The sequence below is a fragment of the Schistocerca nitens genome, chromosome 5 (genome assembly GCF_023898315.1).
Source record: "Schistocerca nitens isolate TAMUIC-IGC-003100 chromosome 5, iqSchNite1.1, whole genome shotgun sequence".
NCBI lineage: Eukaryota > Metazoa > Arthropoda > Insecta > Orthoptera > Acrididae > Schistocerca > Schistocerca nitens.
Window position 1 is genome coordinate 759,961,220 of NC_064618.1, and position 20,358 is coordinate 759,981,577.

The 20,358-nt window shown below is 38.3% G+C and overlaps 1 protein-coding gene across 2 annotated transcripts in view; it reads right to left on the minus strand.

Annotated features, from left to right (window-relative positions):
- The window catches only part of LOC126259709 (sodium/hydrogen exchanger 2-like), a 1,006,529-nt gene that overhangs the window by 162,620 nt on the left and 823,551 nt on the right, over positions 1–20,358 (minus strand). For both annotated transcript variants that reach the window (XM_049956680.1, XM_049956681.1), the window contains one exon: positions 9,963–10,008. In XM_049956680.1, the coding sequence (XP_049812637.1) occupies positions 9,963–10,008 (46 nt within the window). The remainder of the gene's footprint in view (positions 1–9,962; positions 10,009–20,358) is intronic.

Here is a 20,358-nt window from a genome sequence, read left to right on the forward strand (position 1 = left end):
CATATCAATAGTCGGACAGAGGATGTGTAGTTGAAGGTATGTTGGATGATGGGTCTGTGAAGTGTGCGAGGGAAAATTATACTATGTTTTTATGAAAAGCACCTGGAATTGTATGGACAGTGATACCAAACTATAAGAATGTCAATTTGCTTTACCACTGTGGCACATAATGGCATCACTAGTGAACTTTTAGGAGCAAATAAACTGGACTGTGAAAGTGCTGCTAATAATATTTTGTTGTGACTGACACAAACAGTGCTTTTATGTGAATGAACTTTGCTGGCATTGACTTTCAGGTGGTGGAATTGTTGTCTTTCATATCCTATCAAGCCATGAAAGTGGAGGCTTTAATGAACTGTGCAGTATATCTGACTTTCAACGACGTTACAGAAGTTTGACCTCTGAGAACAGAGTGGACATTGTTTATGGTGTGCATCACATAAAAGAACAATTCTATGAATTGTGTATTTGTGTCTATGACTATATGAATGTGACAAACTGTGTAGTTATGGACGAAAGAATTACAGACAGTGCACAAAGTGTATAAACAAACACTGTCTTCTTAATGTGCTTTGTAAGAGGGGACATGTCAACACCGTTCACATATCAGCATCTTGTGGTTTGTTAATCACCACCACTGGGTTTCTGATACAGCTGTGCAGAAACTTTGTTCACATTTTGCCAGAGAAGATTAACAAGCAGAACTGCCTGTATCCTGCTCACAACATTGTAACCCACTGACATTGTGCTGCCCAGTGCAACGCTTCTTATGCAACAAAAAATTAAGATATTTTGCTGAACACTATTCCTTGATTTAAAAACTTTATTTCTCTATTAAAAGTAGTAGAGTTATGTACTCTATTCAAATCAGTTCTTCGCTTATTTAGGTTTGCTCTCTGCTATTGAAAATTAAAGTAGCATTAGTGAAATAATAGTTGCATGGTAGTCATTGTTGAAACACCAGTAAATACAAACATCATCCTCTCGCTAGAACTATTTCTCCTTGTATCTCAAAATTATTGTAGCTGCATTAATTTAGGTGATTTTATGTATTGTTATGAGTACAGAATGTGACAGTGACTGATAAAAGTATTTTGTCATGAAATATGGCTACACACGTAAATTACAGTGACCACCCCAATTGCCTGAGATCCGACTAATGACATAAAAGCTGCTATTTCACCATTTTTACATTTCCTGCTCTGAGCAGAAATCGTATATGTCATGTAGTGTCCTGCAGTTGGCAGGAAAGAACTTGTGATCAAGTTTGAACACACTTCATTATAACTATTGTAAAATGCCTTCTAGGCATGCATCAGTTTTCAAACTCAAGAACAATTACTCAAGAATATTACTCTACAGAATTACAAAGATACAATTTTCTACTAAAGGCTACAGTGAGTATCTACTATGCTACAGCTGGCAGCCAGAGCCGTCCTAGCTGTAGGTACACACTGCTGGTCTGACTCTGTTGGCGTGCTTATAATGCCGATTCGGTGGAGTGCTACACATAGTCACATTAGTTACAATTGGTGGATCTCTGTCACATGGCTTTTCATGAATGGTTCTGTGTTTATGTGGAAAATCTGTTGTTGTTTGCATCTACTGGTGATGTTTCAATCTGAGCTGTTGAAGGGCGGTTGGCAGCCCACCTCGCTTGTCTGTTGTGCAGGGCCTATAACTGATAAGGGGCCACTATGACATGTCAGTTGTCAAAACACATGGGGAATGTTTACACATTACTAAAAGCTTTGATATTGTATTGCTATAAGTCGTAGTATTAAGTGATGCTGGTTGTACTCAAAAATGGGTAGATGCATGGCGAATCTCCCCCCCCCCCCCCCCCCCCCCCAGTGTTCCTGTAATTATTAACAGAGTTGTGTGTGATTCACATAAGTTTGTCACCTTTTCTAAATTCTGTCAGATATTGTCTTTGATGTTTTTGAAGTTTTGGAGGGTATGTACACAATATTGTTGACTCAGGCTATTTTCAGTGCAGTTTCTCTTAAACATTCAGTTTTTCAGTTCATAAATAAAGTGGGATTGTGACCAGTTGAGAAGTATAACAAATAGTTTGGCTTTCCAACTATAATTTTGGGTGACTTCACAGTTCAGATTTTCATAATTATTTTTCCTATGGAGTGGCACCGTGTTGTGACAGGACAGTGTTTTAGTAATACCGTCCCTTTGAATCTGTCAGCCATAGTATCAGAGTTTGAAATTTGGAGGGGAAAAATTGTATTGTTTTGTTTTGTGTGGGTTTCCTTTTGTAGACAAAATGACAATCAAAGAGGATGAGTGTGTAGCTAGTTTCAAGGTGTGGGAAAGTGAGCAAGGAGAAAATAAAGAAGAAGAGTTTGTTATGGAAGATGTAGATAAAGGATTAGACATTAAAGTGAAACGAGGTGTTAAAAGGGAAGAATAGAAAATGTATTGTCATTGCTGCTAGCAGAGGTGAAAGGAGTGAAAGAAGGAACAGATAAAGGGCAGAAGGAAATGAGGGATGAGGTGAAAGAAATCAGAGAAGGGATGGAAAAGAGACAAGAGATGAAAGAAATGAAAGAAGGTTTACAGAAAGGCTGAAAGAAGGGATGGAAAAAGGGCAAAAAGAAATAAAGTAAATAGAAAAGGGCAGGAGGAAATGAAAGAGGGGCTGAAACAGTTAGATGAAAAATTCAGTCAAAGATTGAAAGACTTCAAGAAGGCATTGGAAGACAGGTTAGAAAGGAAGGTGTCTGAGGTCAAGTTAGATCTGGGCGAAGATTTTGCAAAGTTCAAAGATGATGTTAACGAGATGTTTAAAGAGACAGGATTTGAGTTACAGAAGAAACAAAAGAAAATGAGGATGAGGTAAAGGGAAAGGTAGAATGCTTGGATAAAAATGTTGAAGATCAAGCTAATGAGTTTAAACTAGAGAGAACTGAAGTGAAAGAGTATTGTGACAAAATTTTCAAAGAATATAGCCAAAAGACTGAGGCTGAAGTGGAGCAAATTAAAGAGACCACTGTGATTGAAAATATAGTGGGGACTAGAAAGGCCAGTAGAAGATAGGAATTATACAGCTTCATCTGTAGTAGTGCAATTGAGAGATGGTAGTAGTTTAATAAGATAATGATTGACCCTAGGAATAATGTGCATCCTGTGTCTTTTATAAACAGTCTAAATAGTCAGTTTACTGTAGAGTGGATAGAGAAAGATAAATTGAGGAGGGCTAGTGCTAGTCTAAAAGGTGAAAGTTTGTATTGGAGGGCTGATGCACCTGATAAATATGAAACTTTTGAGGAATTTGAGTCAGCTTTTCTGGGAGAGTACAGGTCCAAAGAGAAACAAAGTGGTGTTATTGAAGGCTTTAAGAAGGCCCCACAGTACAATAGGAGAAATAGAGAGAGTAAGCAAGAGTACTGTGAAAGGTGGATCAATAAAATGAAACACTTACATGGTACTTGGAGTGATAGGTATACAATAGAGATTTTGATGGGGAAGTTACCCCCTTACAAAAGGTGTTTATTGATAGGGCATAATAATAACAATGTGAAAGATTTTCTGAATAGAGTGAGGGATGTAGACCGATGGCAGACAAATTGTTCATTTCGTGAAAACTGAGATTATGAGTGGCACCAGGAAAACAGAGAACAGGCTAACAGAGTGAATCAAATAAATGTGCGAGGTAGAGGAAGTTTTAGGGGTAACAGTAGAGGTCAGGAAATGATGGGAGAATTTCATCTGGGAAACAGTATCTGCAACAGTGAGAGCCCATGCTGGGGCAGTTCACATATTGGGGCCCACTAATATGGCAAGTTGCCACAATGAGGCAAGGTATCTAGTAGTTCTTAATGACACTAGTAATGCTAGTGGAGATGACAGAAGGTGTAGAGGTCAGAGCTTGGTGATTGAAGAGACACTGGCTGAAGTTGGTTATAGGAGGAAGAAGGCATCAGTAGGTTCTTGTATGGAGATGTTTTCCCATGTGTATGATGGTGTAAGGGAATATGAAGAGATGCAGGGAAGTAAAAGAGAAGATAATGTAATACAAATTGCAAGTGTTAGGAGTGAAGAAGAAGGAGATAGTGAGAGTATTTGTAGTGATGAAAAAGGAGAGCAGGTACAAAGGGACGCATTTCTTTTCACAGTAGTTTGCAGGAAAATTGTAATGAAGGAGGGCAAATTTCTGATGTTATTGGGGGAGAGACTTATACATATTCTTTGAACCACAATGTCAATGAAAATACAGAGGAAGAAATTTGTCTGTTCATCATTGGTAAGGATAAAGGGGCGACAACTTGCAATATGAAAGAAAGAAGTTTCTATGCGATTAAGAAAGAGCTGGGAAAGGTGGAAAATCCAGAATTAGGTTGTGGAAATTGGGAACATAGCAATATTGAGGAACAATTATTGCATGAGGAAGAGGATGTTGATGATATTAAAGCTGGGCAACCTTTTGTAAAAATAAGGGTCTACAGTAGGGAAGAGAAAACTCTTATAGACACTAGTAGTGAAATTAGTGCAGTAGCTGAAGAATTTTATAATTGTATAAGGGATGATAATGAGGTAATGGATGTGCCAGTATTAGGATTGAAAATAATTGGAGTTACAGGTAAACTGAGTAAAGTTGTTAAACATCAGATTATTATAGAATTTGAACTTGGGGGCATAAGTTTGGTACGCAATTTTTTTGTGGTACCTGCCCTGAGTGTTAGTATTATCCTGGGCATGGATTGGTTAATGGATTGGAAAGCAGAGGTTAATTGTGGTGATAGTTTCATCAGTTTTGAGAGTGAAGGATCAGAAACAAAGGTGAATTTTGATGGTATGGTAATAGATGAAAATACTCTAGTAGGGCAGTTGAAGATGAGAGTGATGCTAGTAGGAGTTGATGTTGGGGATTTAGAATTTAACTTAGATTATCGTAATAGTGAAGATGAAAAAGGAATACTTGAAGAATTGAAGGTCTACATGGAGAAAATAGAAGGGTTAAGGGAGCACCAGAAAGAGGAATTAAGAGAAGTTTTGTGGAAAAATAGGGAAGTACAAGGGCTCTTTTTTTTCCAACCTCCTATAGGCTATAAATGAAAGACAAGTTTGTAGAAAACAATGATTTTACTACCAAAAGTTTTGTACACTTGTGGTTACTTTTCAACATAATCACCGAAAAGACTGAGATATTTATTGTGCCTGTGGACAAGCTTTGCAGTACCCTCTTCAAAAAATGTTGCTACCAATGATTGCAAATGAACATTGACATTGTTTTGAAGATCTTGGCTGGTTTGAAACTGCTGCCCTCCTAGCCACATCTTCAGTCAGCATTCCTCTTCATTTGTCTTGAATGGCTAAATTAGCATTTGACTTCAGGAATTGTGTTGATCCATGACAATGCTTGTCCACACACTACTGGCACAACCCAATGGCTCCTTGAACCATTTCAATGGGACATTTTTGATCATCTGCCATACAGTCCTGATCTGGCACCCAGTGACTTTCACCTTTTCCCTGAACTGAAGATGTGACTAGGAGGGCAGTACTTTCAAACCAATGAAGATCTTCAAAACAACGTCAATGCTCATTTGCAGTCATTGGTGGCAACATTTTTTGTAGAGGGTATTGCAGAGCTTGTCCATAGGAATGATAAATGTCTTAACCTTTCTGGTAATTATGTTAAAAAGTAACCATAAGTGTACAAAACTTTTGGTAATAAAATAATTGTCTTCTATGAACTTGTTTTTTATTTATAGCCTATTTGAGGTTGCAAAAGAAAAAAAAAGGAAAAAAAGAAAGAAAGAAAATGGCCCTCATATTTTCAGATAAGCCAGGTAAAGTTAAGAATTTTGAGTGTTAATTAGATTGAAAACACATGAGCCTTTTGCACAAAAACCTTTTTCTATACTGTTTGTGTTGAGGGAAGCAGTGTATAAGGAAATTGAGAGGATGGTAGAGTGTGATGTCATAGAGAGGAGTAAGAGTGGATATAGTGGCCCATTGATAGTAGTGGATAGGAAGGATGGCAGTGTGAGGCTTGTCATAGATGCTAAAATGTTGAATGCTATAGTGAACAGAGAAACTGATTGCTTGGAGAAAATGGATGGAATATCACAAAGATACTGTAATATGAATTATATGCTAGGTCTTGATCTGACAGATGGTTACTGGCAAATTACACTTGCAAAGGAGTATATGATGTGTACTGCATTCTTGGTGAATGGGAAGTGTTACTAATATCTTGTGGTTTCCTTTGGTTTGAACATTAGTGTGTCAGTAGTCATACGAGCTCTCGGCCGAGTCTTAGGACCGGAACTGTGTTCCAAAATAACAGTGTATGTGGATGACCTATTAGTTGCAACAGAAACTTGGGAAAAATATTATAATTTATTGAATGAGGTATTTCAGGCTTTGAGAAAAGGGGGCAAGACCCTGAGATTTAAGAAATGCAAGTTCATAAGAAAGGAGATAAAATTCTTGGGTAGAATCCTATCAACCACTGGTATCAAAGTCGACCCTGAAAAGATAAAAGCAATTAAGGAATTTCCACCTCCCATGAATCGTAAGCAGTTGAAGTCTTTTCTAGGTCTGTGTAATTTCTATAGAAATTTTGTGTCTGGTCAGATGTTCAATAATCCATGTGTGAATAAGTTGTTGCATCCTAAGGTACATTTTGCTTGGCCAGGTGAATGTGAGAAAGCTTTTGATCACCTTAAGAAGGCTTTGAAAGAAGATAGAATTTTACGCAATCAGGTCTCAGACAACCCTTTTGTTTAGGGACTGACTCCAGTGGACATGGTATCAGAGTGGAATTATTCCAGAATTTTGGAGATGATGAGAAGGAAGATCATAGGACAATTGCCTTTTCAAGCACATTGTTGGCAAAATATTAGAGAAATTATACTGTAACTGAATGTGAAGCTTCAGTGATAGTTTGGAGATTCAAAAAATTCAGAGATTATAGATGGGGAAGCAAAATTTATCATTTATATTGATCACAGAGCTCTCATATTTTTAAGAAACTTGGGCTGCTGCATTTATGGCTGACAAGGTGGACAATATTTATGCAGCAGTTTGAATATGAGATCAAACATGTCAAAGGTACACAGAACAGGGTGATGGATGCATTATCCAGGTTGCCACTAGGAGAAAAGGTGAAGTAGGTTGAGATTTAGATGAAGAGTATGTACATTATTTTATATAAAAGGATTTCCTGGAGAAAAGAAAATAGAAAATATTTGTAAATACATGAGGAGATATCAGCATCATTATGAGGTAAGGAAAATGGTAAAGAGAGACTTGGATGTGTCAAATGCTAACAATAAGTTGCCAAAGTACTACAAAGTACATGGGAGAGTTTTATTTAGACAAACCAATGAAAATTCAGAGGATTTGGAGGTGTGTTGGCCCAGTGAATATATAGATGACATAATTGATTACATTCATTTGAGTTTTTGACATGTAGGTGCTAAAAAGTGTGTACAGAAATTGAGAGAATGTGTAATTTTTGACAATATGGTAAAGTGGATGAATAACCATATTAAAACATATGACAAATGTCAGAGAACAAAAGTTATGAGTCACACGTGTAGGCTTCCAATGCAAATGTTAAATCAAAAAACTTAATGAATGTATTAGCAGTGAATTTTTACGGTCCTCTGCTGAAGACAAAAGGAGGTTTTGCTTATATTTTTGTAGTATTGGAAGTGTTTTCTAAATTTGTAAAGCTCTATCCTCTGTGCAATGCAATTGGCAAGGCAATTTTGGCAAAGTTAAAAAAGGACTATTTTGTGAATTTGGTAAACCCAAAGCTATACTTTCTGAGAACAGGTCACAGTTTACTGATAAGAAGTGGAAGGAGGGGCTTGCTAGTTATGGAATTACTGTAATATATGCATCAACTTATCATTTGGCAGGAATTCCTGTGGAACGTGACATGAGGGAAATAGGAAGATTTTATATGTAAATGTATTGTAGCAACAAGCATAATTCGTGGAGAGATATCATAGAAATTATCAAGGATGTGATGAATACTGTGAGTCATGATGTAACAGGGTTTACTGCTTATAAGATTATGAAGGGGGTGAGGTCTTTAAGTTTCGTAGAGGAGAGGCTGTCTTTTCCACAGAGGGAAGAATTAAGTTTGGATGATAAAAAGAAAGTAATGAGGGGATTAGTGGAAAAGAAGTTAGAGGAGAGGAAGCATCTCGTGGTTTGATAATTGCCACTGGGTTACTGATAAAGCTGTGCAGAAAATTTGTTCACATTTTGCCAGAGAAGCTTAACGAGCTCAGGACACTGTAACCAACCGACATCGTGCTGCCCGTGCAATGCTTCTTATGCAACAAAAAGTTAAGATATTTTGCCGAATGCTATTCCCTGATTTAAAAGGTTCTTTCTCTATTAAAAGTAGTAGAGTTATGGACTCTATTCATATCAGTTCTTTGCTTGTTTATGTTTGCTTTCTGCTATTGAAAATAAAGGTGCCATTAGTGAACTAATAGTTGTATGGTAGTCATTGTTGAAACACCAGTAAATGTAAACTTCTTCATCTCATTAGAACTAGTTCTCCTTGCAACTCAAAATTATTGCAGCCACATTAATTTAGATGATTTTATGTAATGTTATGAGTACAGAATGTGACAATGACTAATAAGAGTATTTTGTCACAAAATATGGCTGCATGCATAAATTAAAGTGGCCGCCCTAGTTGCCTGAGAACCGACTAGTGACATAAAAGCTGCTGTTTCACCATTGGTACATTTCCTGCTGTGAGCATGAATCATATATGTCAGCTGTCAAGACACATGGGGGATGTTTACACAGTATTAAAAGCTTTGATATTGTATTGCTATGAGTCGTAATATTGAGAGATGCTGGTTATACACATAAGTTGGTAGATTTATGGTGAATCCCTCTAGTGTTCATGTAATTATTAACAGTGTTGTATGTGATTCAACTAATTTTGTCACCTATTGTAAATTCTGTAAAATATTGTCTTTGGTGTTTTTGAGGTTTCGGAGGGAATATAAACAATTTTGTTGACCAAGGTTATTTTCAGAGCAGTTTCTCATAAACATTTGGTGTTTCAGTTCATAAACAAAGTTGTATTGTGACCAATTGTGAAGTATAACAAGTAGTATGGTTTTCCAGCTATAATTTTGGTGACTTCACAGTTCAGATTTTGATAAATATTTTTGCTATGCATTGAGGTCACCACAACCTATACAGGTACAGTAAGCAGCTTGATACAAGCAAATCTACCCTCAGTGTATTGCCATCTCCACAAAATATACTCAGGTGAGACATAATGTAAACAGACATTGCAGTGACATATACAAGTGAAAGAAACAAATAAAATATCACATACAGCATGTGAGACATGTGTTGTCGCTTTTAAAAAAATATGCCAATGTCTTGCGTTGTTCATTAGAACTAAATGTTACATTTATGGTTTGTGACAAGACATCACAATTCTTAACTTTCTGTCATCAGATTTCTTCACAGTTGAAATGATACACAGTGACAGGTTCATGACTGTCATGTGAAGAAATGTCAATGTATTTATGTAACACAATTTACCAATATTTAAATAACATCTTTCCTGATAGAACACTACATAAAGCAGGCCTTGTTTCATGGTACACTCAGTTACATTTACAGTGGGGCATACATGGAAGGTTAAATGTTCTATGGCCAGTCTCTCAAATTTCAGATAGTTGTAAAACATTTCATTTGATTAAGGGACAGACCAGAATATTCAGACAAGAAAGAAGACCTACCTCATCATTTGATGTCTGTAAACTTGAATCTATGACTTTTAACACACAGCCAACAGAATTAACGATGTAATGAGTGGCATGCTTCATAATGTGTAAGTCTATTTCAAGATATCAGTTGGCATGAACTTTCCATTCCTTCTCCTGTTGGCTGTAGCATCTCTATAGCTTTGATTCATTTGCATTAGTTATGTAACAATTTACACTTACCAAGACTCTGGAACTCGTGAAGAAAGCCATTGGGCATGATGGAATCCTGAAATTTTTAGAAAAAAATAAAAATAACTGCCTTGGCATTTAAAATATATGGGCAGACTATTCAAAAACACACTAAGATAAATAACTGAATTAGAGATAACTGTCATGATGAAGAGGGGTGCTGCAGTTGATGGAGAGTTGATAGTTGGTATAGTTGGCTGAGGCATAAGGTCTCAATAAGAAAGAAAATTCCACTGACAGTCCAATCTGTGCACACAACGGGGATGACACAATGTCTCAAAAAAATTTGATTTTCGTCAGATAACCAGGGTCAGACATTGCTAGCAGTCGTCCTAGAGTCAGGCAGTATTCTGTTTCCACATACACAACAAACACTGCTTTTATGTTCAACCACATGCAGATGATAAAGGTTATTAATAATTAGCACACATTGTAAACACTAATTGGCAGGAACATACAGTAAGTCACTTACCAATTCAGTATTGTGTAACACATGAGGGGTGTTGAAAAAGTAATGCAACACTTTTTTTTTCAGGGGAAATTTTGTTTGCAAAAATGCATAATTTGTTGTGGGACATTGTAAAATATTCCTGATTCAGCTCCTATAGTTTAATTATGTTCTCATAGATGGCAGTGCTATATGCTGCCTTCAAAATGGCTTCTGTAATTGAGGTGCATTCCTATCAGAGAGCTGTCATTCAGTTTCTTTTGGCAGAAAACCAGAGTGCTACAGATAGTCCTAGGCACTAGCAGAATTTCAACAGAGATATTGAGCTTCATAATGGGTAAGCAAAAGCATGACGAGTCATTGGGCAAGGTGTCTGTTATCATCGCAAAAAGGTTGTCCAAACCTATCCAACGTTGGAACATGCAGACGATCTCATTCAAGATGATCAAGAGATCACAGTCAAACACCTTGCTGAACAACTGGATGTCTCTGTTGGTAGTGCTGACACACTCGTCTACCAGTTGGGGCACTCAAAGTTTGTGTGCCCGTTGAGTTACTTGACACCTAACAGAAGAACATAAGGAGCAAAGATGGACCATCTTTGTGGAATTGCTTGCACATTATGACAATTTTTGTTGAAGATTGTCACAGGTGATGAAACATGGCTTCATCACCTGGGACCAGAAACAAAATGGCAATCCATGAAGTGGTGCCACACCACCTCCCCTGAGGAGACAAAGTTGAAAGCTGCATCCACAGCCAGTTAACTCTTGGTGACAGTCTTCTGGGAATCTGAAGGTTTATTCCTTGTAGGAGATGAGGTACTGGCAGAAGCAAAGCTGTGAGGATGGGGCATGAGTCATGCTTGGGTAGCTCAGATGGTAGAGCACTTGCCCACGAAATGCAAAGGTCCTGAGTTCACGTCTCAGTCCAGCACACAGTTTTAATCTGCCAGGAAGATTCATGGGCTGTAGCAGGCTGAAATGTGATTTTTTAATCATGCAATTAACTAATTTTGACTGCTTGTCATTATCAAGCACCTGTAAAACCAACTTGGAAATGCACTTCATTGTCTGCATACATTGCCATGTATAAATAACACTTTCACACCTCACATTAAGATAAAAGTTGAAATTAGCTAATTGCATGATTAAAAAATTAAAAAAAATCACATTTCAGCTGACTACAGGCAGTGTTTATGCTTATTAAACATGTGGAGGCTGTGGATCCCTACGAATACAAAACTTTAATTCTAGAACTGGTCATGTGTGATTTGTGAGCAATATCCTTTGTAGATTGATTGCACTCCTCTAGTATTCTACCAATAAACTGAAGTCTGCCATCCACTTTAGCCTATGTGATCATTCCATTTCATATCCCTACAAAGTGTGACAGCCAGGTATCAGTATGAATTGGCTGATTCCAACAGTGACTCACTGATATTATACTCATATGATACGATGTTTTTTCATTTTGTAATGCATGCAACTTTACATTTCTGAACACTTAAAGCAAGTTGCCCATCTTTACACCATGTTGAAACCTTATCAAAATCTGACTCAATATGTATGCAACTTCTTTCAGACAGTACTTCATTATAGGTATCTGCTTCATCTGCAGAAACTCTGATATTACTGTTATTATTGTCTGCAACATCATTAATACGTAACATGGACAGCCAGGGTACCAACACACTTCTCTGGGCACAACTGAAATTACTTCTACATCTGATGGTGACTCTCCATCCAATATAACATGCTGTGTTCTCCCTACCCAAAAATTCTCATTCCAGTCACAACTTTCACTTCATATCCCATATGGCCATACTTTTCACAATAAGTGTAGGTGTGGTAATGAGTCAAATGCTCTTTGGAAATCAAGAAATACTGCATCTACTGGACAGCCTTGATCTAAAGCTTTTGGTATGTCATGTGAGAAAAATATGAGTTGGGTTTCGTATGATCAATGCTGGTTGGCATTGAGAAGGTCATTCTATTCAAGATATCTCATTATGTTTGAGCTCAGAATATGTTCCAAGAGTCTACAACAAATTGATCTCAAGAATATTGGATAGCAGTTTTGTAGATCACTTCTGCTACCCTTCTTGTAGACAGCTGTGATTTGTGATTTTTCTCAAGAACTGGGCATGGTTTTTTGTTCAAGGGATCTATGATAGAATATGATTAGAAGAGGGACTAAGCTTCAAATTCAGAACAGAATCTGACAGGGATTCTGTTGGCCCATGGAGCACTGTTCAGCTTTAAAGATTTCAATTGTTTTTCAATACCACTGACACTAATACTTATTTCATTCTTCTATTCAGTAGTATGAGAATTAAATTAGGCCAATTATCCTGGGTCTTCCTCTGTAAATGAACATTTAAAAACAGCATTAGGCAGTTCAGCTTTTGCTTTGCTGCCATCAATTTCAGTTCTTGTTTCATTCACTAGGGACTGGACACTAACTTTGGCAGCATGTGGCAGCATGTGATCAGAATTTCTTTGGGTGTTGTGAAATAACATTTGACAATATTCTGCTATGGTAGTCATTGAAGGCATCATGGATTGCTTTCTTGACAGCCAAACATATTTCATTCACCATCTCTCTATCTATAGCCCTATCCTTTGTTTTACACCTATTATGCAACAACTGCTGTTTCTTTAGAAGTTTCTTTACAGGATTGTTCACCATAGAGGCTTCCTCACATTATGAACTGCTCTAATGGGTACATATCTATCCAGTGCATGGCCAACCATTCTTTTAAACTTGAGCCATAGTTTCTCCACATACTCCTGCCCTGTGATGAAAGTTTCAATTTCCTCATTTAGATATGACACAGCTGATTTTTTATGTAGTTTACTGGACATATATATCTTTCTGCTTGTTTTAGCTGTCCTTTGTACTTTAGTAATCATAGTTGCCACAACTGTGTCATAGTCACTGACATTAGTTTCGATGTGAACATTCTCAACACAGTCAGGTCTATTTGTTGCCAATTGGATCCAATATATTTCCATCACAAGTGCGGTTCCTAACTACCTGTTCTAGGCAATTTTCAGAGAACGCATTTCGCAATGTTTCACAGGATGTCTTATCATGCCCACCACTAACAAAACTGTAATTTTCCCAGTTAATTGTTGGATGATTAAAGTCTCCACCAATGATTTCAGTATAACTGGGCAACTTGTATATGAGAGAACTGAGGTTTTCCCTAAAGCTTTCAGTTAAATCAAGAAATGTGTCTGGTGGGCAATAGAAGGATCCAGTTATCATTTTATGCCCACCCCTGACAATGAGTCTTGTCCAAACAGTCTCACATGCTGCTTCAATTTCTATCTCAGTGGATATGAGTTTCTTGTCTGCTGTGACAAATACATCACCTTCATTTCCCATATGCCTGTCCTTTCAATATACACTTAAATTTTCCACAAAAGTATTGTTTCTATCAATTTCACGTTTCAGCCAGCTTTCTGTTCCTAGTATTATGTGAGCTCCACTGCATCTCATGAGTGCTTCAAACGCCGACACTTTGTTGCAAATGCTTCGGCAGCTTACCACCATGATTTTAATACTCTCACCTATAGGAGGCATTTCTTTCTACCTTACACTGATATTTATGGGTTTGCTACAGCTATCATTATCTGGACTGGATGGAGAATTGTCTAATCGAAGAAACCTTTGTGTGCATCCCACACACAATCAGCTACCTGAATAACAGCCTCTGGTATGTACTGCACAGGGGACCCTATAGTTCTCAGCCATAGGCACAAGTCCACGAAGCTACAGCTTAGCTTGTCACAGAACCTTCAAAGTCTCTGGTTCAGTCCTTCCATTTGACTCAGAACCAAAGAGCCATGATTAGTTCTGGGAACAATGTTGCAAATTGTGAGCTTTGTTGAAACTCTATGCACAAGGCTGGTCTTCTCAACCTTCTCTGTCAGTCACTGGAATGACCCATGTGTGAGCTCTGAGCCCATATAATAGGCATCATTTGTTTCAACATGCATCATAATATGCAGTTGGTTGCATCCTGTTCTCTTAATGACTGCTAGAATAGCTTTTCCAGTATGCTGAATGAGGCCCCCAGCTGTACACACTGAGTGCACCTGGTGTCCTTTCCTGTACCTTGATGCCATTTCCCTAAGGGATATCATCATTTGCCATGTGTTTGAACTGCCAATGATTAATAAACCCCTACCCTTTAGTGTTTACCTCCTCTTGACACTGGACAAAACAGGTTTCCCCTGAACATGTGAAGTGAATCCCAATGGTTCAATTTCAGTGAAAGACAGCACCTCAAACTTGTTGGTAAGGGGGATTGGTAAAACACCCTGAGTCCTCCCCGGTCCAAATTCACCCTGTACAGGATGCCTAGATCTACCATGGAGAAGCCACTTGCAGTCAAACAGGTGAGTAATGACAGACCTTGTATGTTCTGCAGAGGAGACAGGATCCACATGAGATGATAAGTACTTGAGGTGCTTCTGGTACCGGTATCAAAGGTACACGACTCTCAGGAGCTGTTCCAACACAAAGATTCACAGCAGCTGACAATCATTTGACAGTAGTCAGGGCTATTTACAGCTGCTTCTCAATGCCAAACAACTCATCCTGTATTTGAAAACAGCATTCACAGTAGGGCTGCATTTTGGCTGGTGCAGTGTATTACAAGACAGTGACCTAACTCAAAGAATAACTTTAAAGTAAGCTGCTGATTATCTTTTAATCTGTTGAGCTAAACCATTACTAATTCTCTATAAGAATTAAGCAAATAAACAAACTTACATTTCTATTAAGGCAACACAAAAACCTGTGGTGAAAATTACTAGTTTCCTAAAACATTTTAAGATTAATTACAGTTGTTAGCAAACTCAAAAACAGAGTTAATTTATGATAGACTTAAATGTAGATAATATATAGGTCTACTCCTCTTTAATGGGAAACTGGATAGAACACATTATGTAGGAGTATCTGGTACAATAACTAAATCACAGATGTCAGTTTACTACAAACTGCTTGTAGGTTATGCAAATGACAATGGTAGCTTCTGGAAATTCTAAAAAATGCACATTTATTTGCATTGATATACAATGGAATTCAGGGGTTATGTATTCTTTAGTAGAACTGTGAACCTCAAATGCTGATTTGCTATGAAATAAGTTGTATATCCAATACACTTGTACCAGCAACTTACGAAAGTATAGTTTTGTAAGCATGTGAACATTCTCAAAGATAACCTATTTCTCACATAATTGTACAATGAAATTGGAGAATGACTATTTTGAATGAGGATAGGCCTACTGCTCTCAAAAATTTTAAAAGCACACAGTTAAGTTTAAGCATATAATTGACAACATCAGTATGAGTTTATCACGGTTCTCACGAATGTTTGAAATTTCACAGTACATCACAATACAAACTGGTATTGGTACAGTGAATGAAAAATTATGCTGAAGTAAAGTGAACAGCAAAATATGAGAATCTAGAACTTCAAAACAACACATGAATATTTAATATGCTGTCTCACCCAAAAGAAAATCCCAAAGTTGCCTTTAATATATAAATAAACGTGCATAGTGCATGGATTTTTCATGTACCTGTTTCTGTGCACACTTCTACACTGGTGTGCCAAAGAAGAACACTGGAGTATAAGTTTATCTCAGTCGAAATTGATAAAATGTGCAGCACCAACAAAGCAAGTCTTCTGCCTGTTGCAGCTAACAATCTACACTCCTGTATTGTTACATCCTGGCTGATTACACTATGGTGCCAATAAAGCTCAACTAAGATGTTGTGTTGGTTGAAGTGGTGGAGGGGGGGGGGGGCGGTGTGTGGAAAATGGAAGGAAGGGTTAGGAAGGGTTGAAGGGTTTGAGGGAAGAGTGGCTGATGGCTGGGATAGAGAGGTAGTAAATGCACAAGACTGGAACCTTGCAAAATGAGCTCTCTGTGGTACAGGCAGGTGGAGTTGTGCATAGAGGAAGTGACAAGGGGTTGGGAGTAGGTGTGGCATAAGAATGGACCAAGAGGTTTCATAGCTTGGATGTACAGAAAGCTACCACTTTGAAATGGGCAGATATGATAGTGGGATGTTCCTCATTTCCAGGTGTGATGACAAACAGTCAAAGCATTGGCCCACAGTGATATTTGGTAATGAGGGAGTTGCTCCTACACAGCTGGTTCATGGGGCTAGGTAGGAGTAGGCAAAATGTAACAGGGAATAACAATATTAATGTGCTAATAGTAAACTGCAGGAGGAAAGGTCCCAGAACTGCTCTCATTAATAAACGGTCACAACGCCCATATAGTACTAGGGACAGAAAGTTGGCTGAAACCAGACGTAAACACTAATGAAATCTTAAACTCAGATTGGAATGTATACTGCAGAGACAGGCTGGACAGTGAAGGGGGAGGCCTGTTTATAGCGATTAGAGGTGCAATAGTATCGAAGGAAATTGATGGAGATCTGAAATGTGAAATAATTTGGGTGAAGGTCATGGTTAAAGCAGGCTCAGACATGGTAATTGGATGTCTCTACAGGCCCCCTGGCTCAGCAGCTGTTGTGGCTGAGCACGTGAAGAATAATTTGGAAAATATTTTGAGTGGATTTCCCCACCATGTTATAGTTCTGGGTGGAGATTTTAATTTGCCGGATATAGACTGGGAGACTCAAATGTTCATAATGGGTGGCAGGGACAAAGAATCCAGTGAAATTTTTTTAAGTGCTTTATCTTAAAACTACCTTGAGCAGTTAAACAGAGAACCTACTCGTGGCGATAACATATTAGACCTTCTGGTGACAAACAGACCCAAACTATTTGAAACAGTTAATGCAGAACAGGGAATCAGCGATCATAAAGCAGTTACTGCATCGATGATTTCAGCCGTAAATAGAAATATTAAAAAAGGTAGGAAGATTTTTCTGTTTAGCAAAAGTGACAAAAAGCAGATTACAGAGTACCTGATGGCTCAACACAAAAGTTTTGTCTCAAGTACAGATAGTGCTGAGGATCAGTGGACAAAGTTCAAAACCATCATAAAATATGCGTTAGATGAGTATGTGCCAAGCAAGATCGTACGAGATGGAAAACAGCCACCATGGTACAACAACCGAGTTAGAAAACTACTGTGGAAGCAAAGGGAACTTCACAGCAAACATAAACATAGCCAAAGCCTTGCAGACAAACAAAAATTACGCGAAGCAAAATGTAGTGTGAGGAGGGCTATGCGAGAGGCGTTCAATGAATTCGAAAGTAAAGTTCTATGTACTGACTTGGCAGAAAATTCTAAGAAATTTTGGTCTTATGTCAAAGCGGTAGGTGGATCAAAACAAAATGTCCAGACATTCTGTGACCAAAATGGTACTGAAACAGAGGATGACAGACTAAAGGCCGAAATACTAAATGTCTTTTTCCACAGCTGTTTCACAGAAGAAGACTGCACTGTAGTTCCTTCTCTAGATTGTTGCACAGATGAAAAAATGGTACATATCAAAATAGATGACAGAGGGATAGAGAAACAATTAAAATCGCTCAAAAGAGGAAAGGCCGCTGGACCTGATAGGATACCAGTTCGATTTTACACAGAGTACGCGAAGGAACTTGCCCCCCTTCTTGCAGCAGTGTACTGTAGGTCTCTAGAAGAGCATAGCGTTCCAAAGGATTGGAAAAGGGCACAGGTCATCCCCGTTTTCAAGAAGGGACGTCGAACAGATGTGCAGAACTATAGACCTGTATCTCTAACGTCGATCAGTTGTAGAATTTTGGAACACGTATTATGTTCGAATATAATGACTTTTCTGGAGACTAGAAATCTACTCTGTAGGAATCAGCATGGGTTTCAAAAAAGACGGTCGTGTGAAACCCAGCTCGCACTATTCATCCACGAGACTCAGAGGGCCATAGACACAGGTTCACAGGTAGATGCCGTGTTTCTTGACTTCCGCAAGGCGTTCGATACAGTTCCCCACAGTCGTTTAATGAACAAAGTAAGAGCATATGGACTATCAGACCAATTGTGTGATTGGATTGAAGAATTCCTAGATAACAGAACGCAGCATGTCATTCTCAATGGAGATAAGTCTTCCGAAGTAAGAGTGATTTCAGGTGTGCCGCAGGGGAGTGTCATAGGACTGTTGCTATTCACAATATACATAAATGACCTTGTGGATGACATCGGAAGTTCACTGAGGCTTCTTGTGGATGATGCTGTAGTATATTGTACTGAAATGAAGGAGTATCTGCAGCGAATTGACACATGGTGTAGGGAATGGCAATTGAATCTCAATGTAGACAAGTGTAATGTGCTGCAAATACATAGAAAGATAGATCCCTTATCATTTAGCTACAAAATAGCAGGTCAGCAACTGGAAGCAGTTAATTCCATAAATTATCTGGGAGTACGCATTAGGAGTGATTTAAAATGGAATGATCATATAAAGTTGATCTTCGGTAAAGCAGATGCCAGACTGAGATTCATTGGAAGAATCCTAAGGAAATGCAATCCAAAAACAAAGGAAGTAGGTTACAGTATGCCTGTTCGCCCACTGCTTGAATACTGCTCAGCAGTGTGGGATCCATACCAGATAGGTTTGATAGAAGAGATAGAGAAGATCCAACGGAGACCAGCGCACTTTGTTACAGGATCATTTGGTAATCGCGAAAGCGTTATGGAGATGATAGATAAACTCCAGTGGAAGACTCTGCAAGAGAGATGCTCAGTAGCTTGGTACGGGCTTTTGTTAAAGTTTCGGGAACACACCTTCACCGAAGAGTCAAGCAGTATATTGCTCCCTCCCACGTATATCTTGTGAACAGACCATGGGGATAAAATCAGAGAGATTAGAGCCCACACAGAAGCATACTGACAATCCTTCTTTCCACGAACAATACGAGACTGGAATAGAAGGGAGAACCAATAGAGGTACTCAGGGTACCCTCCGCCACACACCGTCAGGTGGCTTGCGGAGTATGAATGTAGATGTAGATGTAGATGTAGTCAGAGTATGAGGGGCATGTGTTCCTCCATTTTAATAGCTTCCATTCCTTGCACAGTAATCAGTCTCTACCAAGTAGACCAGCCACCCTTGAACAGCACATCTGCAGTGACCAGAGCAGTTCCTTGTCCAGTATGCTGAAGGTCTTATTAAAGCCTTCACAAGTAGACATTACCCTCCAATCCTAGTCCACAAACAGATTTCATGTGTCACATGATAGTCAAACAAAAGGGTATTAAGTAGCAGAGGGGAATGACAACATTATTTTACATGACAACTTGGTGATAAAAAAACTTGTCATCCCAATGAGTGCTTTGACTGCTGAAGATTGACAACAGGCAGGTTTGGCTTTCAGCTTCAGACCTAAGTTTGGAGCAGTTTTAGAGAGACCTGAAAATTTTTTATTATGCATTATCACCACTTGGAAGCTAAGCAACAATAAAAACAATAGGTTGCTTCTAGTAAATCTACTCCAAAGAATGCAAAGATGGTCACACTGGCCAGAAAAGTTATGGAAGTGTTTCTTGGAAAGTGATGAGTGTCATACCCATGGAACATTCAGAAAAATGCAAAATGCTCATTGGTTGGTATCCAGTGAGGTACTTGACTACTTCAATGAGAAAATGCTGTTTCACCATGGCCAGCACATGGAACTGGAGTTGTCACTGCAATTTCTCGGTGAGCTGAAGTCTCCCCTCCAATACACCTCACCTTGCTCCCTATAGTTTCTTCTTGTTCTCAGATATGAAGAAATGTGTCACAGGTAAAAAATTCTACTCAAATGAAGAGATCATCACTGAAACAAAGGGGTATATTTTAGAGCGCTTGACAATTTATAATTTAGAAGGGATTAGAAACTGAACTGGATACTAGGAAAAAGTATAGCCTATATCCCTAAAAAGAAATTATGATGAAAAATAAAAATTATGTTTAAAACACAAATGT